The sequence below is a fragment of the Centrocercus urophasianus genome, unplaced genomic scaffold (assembly GCF_019232065.1).
Source record: "Centrocercus urophasianus isolate 14NV4802_14NV808 unplaced genomic scaffold, USGS_Curo_1.0 seq_1247, whole genome shotgun sequence".
In the NCBI taxonomy this organism is placed as follows: Eukaryota; Metazoa; Chordata; class Aves; order Galliformes; family Phasianidae; genus Centrocercus; species Centrocercus urophasianus.
In genome coordinates, this window is record NW_024884417.1 from 30,178 (window position 1) to 39,932 (window position 9,755).

The 9,755-nt window shown below is 47.4% G+C and overlaps 1 protein-coding gene across 1 annotated transcript; it reads right to left on the reverse strand.

The window, feature by feature from the left end:
* Positions 1-809: 809 nt before the first annotated feature.
* On the reverse strand, positions 810-8,417 carry BCL11A (BAF chromatin remodeling complex subunit BCL11A; the record flags this gene model as incomplete). The annotated part of the gene is made up of 2 exons (XM_042811273.1): positions 810-1,080; positions 6,538-8,417. Coding segments are annotated over 2 exons (1,982 nt in total), but the record flags the coding sequence as incomplete, so codon positions are not given.
* Positions 8,418-9,755: the final 1,338 nt, after the last annotated feature.

Sequence of the window (9,755 nt, forward strand, 5' to 3'; positions counted from 1 at the left end):
AAGCTCTGATCCCCAACCCACAGCTGCTTTATTCTCCATTCCCACTCCACAGCACAGTCCTAGGGAGCTACAGCCCATAAATCCCACCCAAGACAGCACAAAAATACACACTTATCTTCTGTTCCACAAAGCACTTGGGAACCAACCAGTGAAGTCCTTGTCTGGGGGCTACACTTGGGGCAAGGCACGCAGGAGAGCTCTGTGGAGTGGTGGCCTGAGGCAAGGCACAGGGAGCAGTGCAGCCGGGGCAGGGCTGGGCCTCACCGGCATCAAATCTGCCCCAAATCTGTGGGCCCGGCTGGGGGCTGACTGCCAACAGTGACACAACAAAGGAGGTCACAGATCCTGTCGACCCCGAAGCACGCTGGTTAACAGCAGAAATGATAACAGCAGTCGCTATAGGTCTGTCACATATGGGCAGCAGCAGGGAGCCTGATGATGGTCACCAGGGCCAGGTGTGAGCCCTGTGGGGATGGAGCACCACTCCTGTGCATGGCGACAGTCATGGTCACTGCCCTTGGCCACTAATGGCAAAGTAAAGAAAGAGCGAACAAAACCTAAAACTCCAACATTTATTATGGTGATTGCCCACCTGCCATGGATCCACACTGTGTTTTGTTTTATTTGTAACTCATAACGTGAGGTGCACTTTATGGGAAATGGAGACAACACATGGAGCCGGGTCCTCCGCACAGGGCCAACATGTGGACAGAGTCCTCTCCTCAGGGCCAGAGACCCTGGGCAGCCCTCGACCTTGGTAGGCGTTTTTGCTTTTTTGTTCTTAGAAAAAGAAATAAACAAACAAAAACTGAACAAAAGTAGTGTTGTACTCTATTACAAAATATAAATACGACAGTCCTGCAGGCTGGAGGAGCTGGGGGACGCTGCCGTTGGCGGGATGTCAGGTGCTGCAGGTCACAGCAAGCCACAGGATGGGGACGCCTCCAGACACGTGCACTGCCAGCCGCTGGCCCCGCTTCATCTCCTCTCAAAACTTAAGTGCTCTTGAACTTCCATCCGAAAACTGCCAGGCATCCGAGGCTCCCTGGGCACCACGCCAGCTGGGGGGGTACACCGCACCTGGAGAGCATGGGGACAGAGGAGAGGACAAGTGTGACACGGACCAGAGTGCAACTCCTGCCCCTATTGTCTTCCCTAAGCAGCGAGGGGTGAAAGCTGCCCCCAGTCCCACACCCTTTGCCAGAACCCTCTGCTCACTGCTAAGGCTCTAGACAGACCAAGCCCACCTGCCTCACCACTGATCCCCACATCTCGTTGACCTCCCCCAGCACCAGAACAAATCCCTCCCCAAGCTATCCCCAAGCACTGCGCTGCTGACCCTGCACCACCTGTTAAGATGCATCCAGAGCACTGGCACCACAAGCCCCACACCGTGCATGGGGCACCGCTTCTATGGGATCATTTTGATCATGCTTAGGAGCTTAGCCACAGTGCTGTTGCAGGGCTATATGTGGACGACCCACCAGCCGCATCCCCCCAGTGTGCTGGGGTGGTTGCCCCACACCTAGAGCACATGCTGCACCTCACAAAGGAAAACCCTTTGTTTGTTCTGTTTACTCTGAATCTGACCTGTTTCAGTTTGACTTGCGGCAGCGTCAGGGGCCAAGCACACCGCAATCACTCAGGGCCAGTGGAGCCCATTCTAGCACAGGACAGTGGGTGCCGGAGGCTCTACATTGCACTTGTGGGGCCTGGCTGTGATTCTGCCTGCTGCATCACGCTCCTGAACGGTACTGTGACCTTCCCATACAGCCTCCAAAAACAGTTCTAAGCATTTATGGGGGAAAACATACAACCGGAGCACGCACGAGCTGTAGCAACAGCTGGCATCTCTTTGCTTGCTGTAGAAACCGCACTCCAATAAACCCTGAAACTGTATTTCACCAGACAGCCACAGCCTCCAAGGCCAAGCAAAATCATGGGATTGCTTATTCCTGTATTTGTTTCAACGCTTGGAAACATAATAAATACGAAACATCTGTAGCCTGAATTCCTGATACTGTTTCAGTGCCTTCATTCTATAAATCACTCAATTTAGAGAATATTAAATATTTATGGCAATGGGTCTCTCCAGCGGATGGGGTCTGAGCTATGATCGGCAGCAATGGTGCTACCGAACACTGCTCTCAGGTACAGAGATGTAGAAATTCTGAGGCTCCTGGAGCACAGGCTACGCTGTGCCTGGGCTCCGCACCGCTGGGAAATACTGTGGCTCTGTGGCTTCAGTTTCAGCATTCAGGCTGCAGCCACGGGACTGTGCTCCTGGAGGGCTGAGCGCAAACCAAGCGCTGCCCAACACAAGAGCCATCGCCATCAAGGCACACTTTCCACCCTTGCATGTGTTAGTGGTGCATTGCACGTGGCCCATTCAAGCCTCTATGGGGCACGTGACTATCGCCTACGTGAAAGGTAGAACAGAGAAACCTGCAGCTCCCTTGGGCAGCCCCACTCTGGTCTCCCTTCCTCCTGGCTGGGGCTAAAACTGAGCTTTCCTCTTTTAACTCAGAGACGCTGTCATTTTTCATACATAGGTGACACGCAACCTTTCCCATCTACATCCCAACTCCCCCTTTGGAAGGGCGAAATACAGGCAATGAATGATGCCATCACAAGGAGACGACAGAACAACTGGAAAGCTTCACAGAAACCAAATGAAAAAAGAATAAATAAACAAGTAAATAAACAAATAGATAAATAAATAAAAAGAAAAGCGTTCAAATCCAAAGTTACAGTTGGAACAGCAAGAGACAGAACCACAGAGGTGGGTGCTTGGCCACGAGGTGCTGCGCACGCGGCACTGGTAGAACACAGCACAAAGGGTGCTGTGGGCCTGGAGCCCGGAGGTTAAGGTCCCACAAACCCGCGCTTCTGTTCAAAAAGGCCCAGGGGGGGCCACCCTGCCTGGCCCAGAGAGGCACGAGGGCCCGGACACCTCCAGAGCGGCCGAGCCGCCGCCTGCTGCTGCGGCCCAGGGCTGCGCCTGTGCCGAATGAGGACGCCGGAGCGACAGTGTGTACTTTAAGGTTTTTTTTTTATTTTTTTTTTTCAATAAAAGGACAAAATGGGTGTATGAACAGGATAATGCAGACAACTGCCAAAAAAACACAGACAGTGGTTTGTTTTTTTTTTTTTTTTTTTCCAATAGAATTTAACAAAGACCAGGAACAAATACAATAAAAAGCCAGGTTGTAATGACCTTTGGTCATCCAAATTAAAAAAAAAAAAAAAAATTAAAAAAAAAAAATTAAAAAAAATCCCCTCCCCAAAAAAACCCCAAAGAAAAACAAAAGATCAAATTCAGTGCCTCTGTTTTGAACAGAGCACGTACGCAATAATAAATAGTGACTCCCATAGTAAAAGATAAAATTTCAAGTTACGACAAACAGCTTTCATTACAGGAATAGAAAAGGCCAATAACAAAATATTCTGCATTGCCATTTACAAAAAAGTATTGACTCAAGCGGGCTTTCTCTTTAATATGCTTTGCATATGAAATTCTTTCCAATCTAAATATAAAGCACCATTTAGTTTTTGGCAATGAAAAAAACTGCAAAACGTTTTTGTTTTTTTTTTTTTTGTCTTTTTTTTTTTTTTTTTTAGCTTTTTTTTTTTTAAGCTTTTTTTTTTTTTCTTCCTTTCTTTCTTTTACTGCATATGAAGGTAAGATGCTGGAATGTAGGGTGATAGAAGGCGAGGGACATAAAGCACACTACGTAACAAACCAACGTTATCAGCTTGCAGTACTGCATACAGTATGGCAGCAGGAAAAAAAGAACAAAAAGATATGTACAACCCTCTGTGACGGCAGCAGCGTGACATTTCAACAGCTTTCCCCCAAGCAGCCATCATATGGCCTCTGATCTGTACAATGTCACGCTTTTTTGTCTTTTTGAAACATACAAATAATTTGCACTATATTATCCTGCCAAATTAAAAAAATATACTGTGGCAGCCTGTTTTTTTTTTTTTTCCACTACCAAAAAAGGTATGTCAATACCTTTTCAGAGAACAAGCAACAGTTAAAAATACAAGCTTCAATATAAATACTATAGTGCCTACACTAGATGAACATTTAATTCAAATACCATTCTAGAAATACAGAAAAAAGAGACCATAAATGTATTTTAGCATAGGAATCAACATGAGTGTGCATTTTCCTATATTTAAGTACTATATAATCTTAAACCTTTCCCCGATGCATGTTTTGTACAACCTGAAGAGCTGTGTATATCAAAGGCATAGAATCTCCACTACCATTTTAAATGAGTAACAAGTCTGGTACACCACCAAGACAATGAACCCTAAAATACAGTTTCCCCCTAAACATAATGAAGTGTCGTTTTTTGTTTCGTTTTGTTTTGTTTTTTTCCTTTTTAAAAAAATTTCTTAACATTTATATTTAAAAAAGTTTTGTACAAAAAAAATCTTCGCACTGTAGGAGCGAAAGCGATCATTTCTGTTATGTGAGTGTAGAGTCTGTATCCATTCACAGCGCTGCAGTGTTGCGTCCAAGGAGATAAGCTCATTACTCAAGTACATGGCTGGCAATGTTTGTTGGTTTTTGTTTGTTTGTTTGTTTAATTATTTTTTTATGTATATCAATGAGATTGTGTTCAATTTTCTTTCTTTTTTTTTTTTCAGCATTCTTGCAACTTTTCCCTTTAAGTATAGACCTGTAAACTGGGAAAATTGTACAGTGCATTTAATTGTCCTATCTGAGCAGTCTTATTTTATACTCAACCTCTGTACCTTCGATTAGAGGAAAGATACAGCCATCACAGGCAGAGTCAAGTGCTATCTGAATACCAACGGGGCAGGTGCTAGCTTAGTGAGAACACAACGAATCCTCTTCCATGTCAACACAAAGAGCACAAAGAGCATGAAAAAAAATGAAGTACAACTTTAGGGAGCACAGACATACACTGCTATTCTTTATCTTTTCTCTCTCTCTTTTTTTTAATTCTCCGTTACTTCTCCAGAGCGTCACATTATAGGCAAGACTTAATAGTTCATAGTTAATCACGGTCATATCAATATTAGCTTATACACCTGCTCTAGTTTATATGGCAAACAGTACCACGTTGTGCTGATAAATCACAATTATTTTCCACTCCTCTATCTGTTACACTCGGTGAAGTATTATTGCCAGTCTTCTTTATTTTTTTATTTTTTTTTTTACATGGTACATGAGCTCTTAAAGTTTATAATTCAATTGTCATCTTGACAACCAAGTGGCTCGGGATTTATTTGTTTTTGTGCCAGAATCAATAAAAGATATTATTAAAAGTAAATATCTTCATAAAACGAATTTCCTTACTTGTGTGTTTAACCACGGTGGAGGGCTCTGCGCATTTCACATTCTATTTAACCATCAGTATGGGGGGGGTACAAGAGTGGGGCAGGGAGCTCCTATCTCTTTGCACGCTCCGGGAGCGAGGCAGTCTCTACCAGCACGAAGGGTCGGGACTGGGAGAGAGCAGGCAGAGGGGGGCTGCCGCCGTCAGGGCTGGGGCTGGGGCTGGGACTGGGGCTGGGGCTGCTCCTCCTCATACGTCCCCACGTCCCCACGTCCTCGCTCCTCACGCGGGCTCAGCGCCGAGATGAGCTACGAGTGCAGAGGGAGCAGAAAGGAGTCGTCAGCATCGCTCGCAAGAGATCCAAGGCACTCAGATTTTGTGTTTTAAACCAAATGAGAATAGGAATTTACCTCTCAGTTACCGGTGGCGGAGGGCTGGGCTTCAAGTAAAGGCCTGTTCCTAAGCGGTACTCTGTCCAATCGACACGTTTATTCTTTTAAGACAGAAATCTAGCTAACATGACGCCTCTTCAGTGCTATCGGTCCTGTCCGCAGAAGGTTACCCAGAGCGCGCATTCCTTCACACGTCACAAAACAAAACTGTACATGATATGTATTACAGGATGTATGCAGCATGGTCGGTTCTGTTTGCTCTTGTTTTTGTTTTGTTTCGATTTTCTCTTTTCCTCTTTTTTTTTCTTTTTTTTTCTTTTTTTTTTTTCTTTTTTTTTTTTTTTCCCAAACGGAACTGGAAACAGCGACATGTTTGCTCAGCAACTAATCAGGGACAATTTAAAAAATAGCCATAACATACCATACATGCTGTCTAATTCAAAATAAAAAATAAAACAAAAACAAAAACATACACAACATGTAAATTATTGCACAAGAGAAAGGCTCAAAGTTTGCGTAAAATGCAATAGTATTGCCCCGATACAGATCATGCATTCAAACGGTGAGAACAAAAAGAAAATAAACAGGTGTGCTGGTGACAAGCACTTTCCAAATTTCCTTAGCTTCCATTAGTTTAATCACAAGGGACTAAAAAACCTCTACAGGGAGCCGGGGCAGGGACGGGGAGTATTAATATACCTCTATTCAGTTTTTATCTCATTATTCAAGACTCGATCACTGTGCCATTTTTTCATGTGTTTCTCCAGGGTACTGTACACGCTAAAAGGCATCTTACAAATCTCGCATTTGTAAACGTCCTTTCCCACCTGACCATGTGTTTTCATGTGCCGAGTGAGCTTGCTACTCTGGGCGCAGGCGTAGTTGCAAAGCTCACACTTATAGGGCCGCTCGCCCGTGTGGCTCCGTCTGTGGACAGTGAGATTACTACAGTTCTTGAAGACTTTCCCACAGTACTCACAAGTGTCGCTGCGTCTGCCCTCTTTTGAGCTGGGCCTGCCAGGGCCCGGGCCACTAATATGCGGGGTGCTCCCTCCACTTCCCGTGCCGCTTCGGCCCGAGATGCCACCATCCAGCTCTCCCGGCGGCGTGGAGAAGCGCAGGCTGCCATTCTCTGATGAGTGCTCAGAGGAGGAGGCGAAGGGCGATTGTCGGGAGTCACCGAAGCTGAGGAAGGGGTCCTTCAGCTGCCGCGAGGCAGCGTAGCCAGCCAGCCACTGCGAGTACACATTTTCGGTGTTGGGCATGGCGGCGGTGGGTAGGTCGAACTCCTTCTCCAGCTTGATGCGTTTGGAGAAGGGGCTCAGGGAGCTGGGACTACCTAGCAGCAGCTTTTTGGACAGGCCGCCTGAGGCAGACTCCCCAGGGGAGCAGCCCCGGCCGTTGACCGCCCCGTCGTCAATGCGGTCGGACTCACCAGCCACCGAGTCTTCATCGCAAGTGTCCCTGTGTACCTCGGCCTCGGAGAGGTGGCCCCGTTTGTGCTTCTCCCCCAGCACCTGGTGGAAGGCTTCGCTGAAGTGCTGCATGGAGCTGAGAACCATACCTTGCATGACATCTGGCATCGACCGGCTCTCCTCTCCGGCCCGCGAGTTGTTCTCGTGGTGGTGGGCCGCCTCCAGGTTCATCCCAAAGCCATAATCTGGCCTCTCATTCTCGGTCAAGTCCTCCTCTTCTTCCTCCTCCTCTTCCTCCTCCTCCTCCTCCTCTTCCTCTTCCTCCTCATCTCCATTCTCAGGGATCATGTTGGGGTCATTCTCACTCTTGAACTTGGCCACCACTGACTTGAGGGCACTGCTGGCACTGCCAACCAGGTCACTGGTGCCGGGCTCAGGGGAGCTGGCAGTGGAGAGCCCATCATCAGACTTCACTGTCATGGGTGATGACTTGTGCATGTGTGTCTTCATGTGGCGCTTCAGTTTGCTGGCCTGAGTGCAGGCATGGTCGCACAGGTTGCACTTGTAGGGTTTCTCCCCAGTGTGGCTTCTGCGGTGGACCACCAAGTTGCTCTGGAACTTGAAGGTCTTCCCACAGAACTCGCAGGACTTGGACTTCATTGGTGGCTGGGAGGGAGGAGGAGCGGACTGCAGAGGAGGAAGAGGTGGTGTGGCCAAGAACGGGGGTTTGCTGCCAGGCTGGAAGGGCTGCAGCAGCCTTTGCATAGGGCTGGGCCGGCTCGGGGACAGGGGCGGACTGGAGGTGTTGCCGGCCAGCTCCCGCAGCCGCCGGGAGAAATCCATAGCAGGGGGCTCCATTGCCATGGGGTTCAGTCGCAGCACCCTGTCAAAGGCACTAGGGTGATGGGTGGCCAGAGCCATTTCTTCGGCACCCAGGCGCTCTATGCGATGCGGATCCAAATGGTGCCTCGGGGGAGGGCTAAAGAGGGGCGGCGTGGGTGGGAATCGCCCTTCTCCCAGCCCTGACGCCTCTCTCGAGACAGAGCCAGGTATTCTGAGCAGGTTAAAAGGGTTATTGTCTGCAATGTGAATCCCATGGAGAGGTGGCTGGGAAGGGCACTCTGCACCTAGTCCTGATGGGATACCAACCCGTGGTGTCAGGGGGCTGCCATGCTCGCTTTCTAGGTAGATCCGTAAGCCGTGCGTATTCTGTGCGTGCTGCAAGAGGAACCAGGCGCTGTTGAAAGGTTGTTTACAGGTCGTGCACGTGTAGCTGCTGGGCTCTTCTTTACCTGCAAAACAACACAACAGCAGCGTAAATGTTTAATCGCATCCACGCCTGAGCTGTCCTACCACACAAGGCCACAGCCAAGTGGGGAGAGGGGAGCATTCAGGGCTGGAGGAAGCTCCACTCCACTTCCCAGCTCAGAACTGAACTCAGAACTGTGGAATAGGGCCCGGACCAGGGAGAAAGTTGCATACAAACAGGGAGTGGGCTGGAGCACTGCAGATGGGCTCAGGCTGGTGAACGGCATGGCAGCAGGGAGCAAGCACACTGTTACATGGTCATTTATTTTGGGAGATAACATGGGCATTACAAAGGAGTGACCAACCAATAAATAATTAAACAAAAAGCAAGCTAATAATGGCATAAGAAAGCAATCCCTGATGATATTAAAAAGCAAGAGAAATCAATAACTTTTTGAGGGCATAAGGGAAGAGCAGTGGGAGATAGGGAGACAATGAGCACGTTTCCATCAGTCCTGGTAAGTTTGTGCATAAGCAACTTCCATCTCTGTATGCAATTGTTGCTCAATGCTGGTAACTTGCAACAAGAGCTAAGATGAGCACAAAAAATAATTTCCAGTCCTGCCTAGCTGTTCTATAGAGATGCTATTTCAGTGATTTAGAAAAAAAAAAAAAAAGAAAAAAGAAATAAAAAAAAAACCACCCCTGAGATTTGCCAAGTACAAATAACAAAAATACCCCCAGGGTCTTCCCAAGCAAGCTGTGCCCAGGGGACTCCCAGCTCCAGCCAAACCTCTGCAGGTAAATCTCAGCATGAGACAATGTGAGAGATACCCAAATAAGGTTTAACACAATTGCCTAGTATGAAGAAATGGGAATTAAAGGAAAGAGGGAAAAAAAAAAAAAGCAAATATGGAAAGAAAACATAATTTTATCCACAACCGTCTTGTTTCCCATCTCCGTTGAGGAGAACAGCTTCATCCAGATGTCATACAATGAGCTGAATGGTGAGACGGGAACAGCAGGGAGGCAACCAGCAGCACCACCAGCAGAGAAATGCTGCAGCCACCCGCTTCCTCCATCATTACACATTTGGCCTGACAATCTGAATTGGGTGAGTAAAACACACCTTGGCCATCTCCAGCAGGCATTTAACACTTTAAGCCACTTTAAAAGCTCTTGGAATAATATTTGACATCTCGTCCTTCAACTGCAGCCAGCGTTCAAATAAAATGCATCGCAGTGCTTGCTATGTGCCAGGCATGCGAGTGCAGATAAATACTTAAATCTGTTGAAATTAGAGCAAAATTCAATTGGGCTTTCACATTCACTCTGCTCATTTGTGAGCTCAGGAAAAAGGAAGAAAGGAAGAAAGGAAGAAA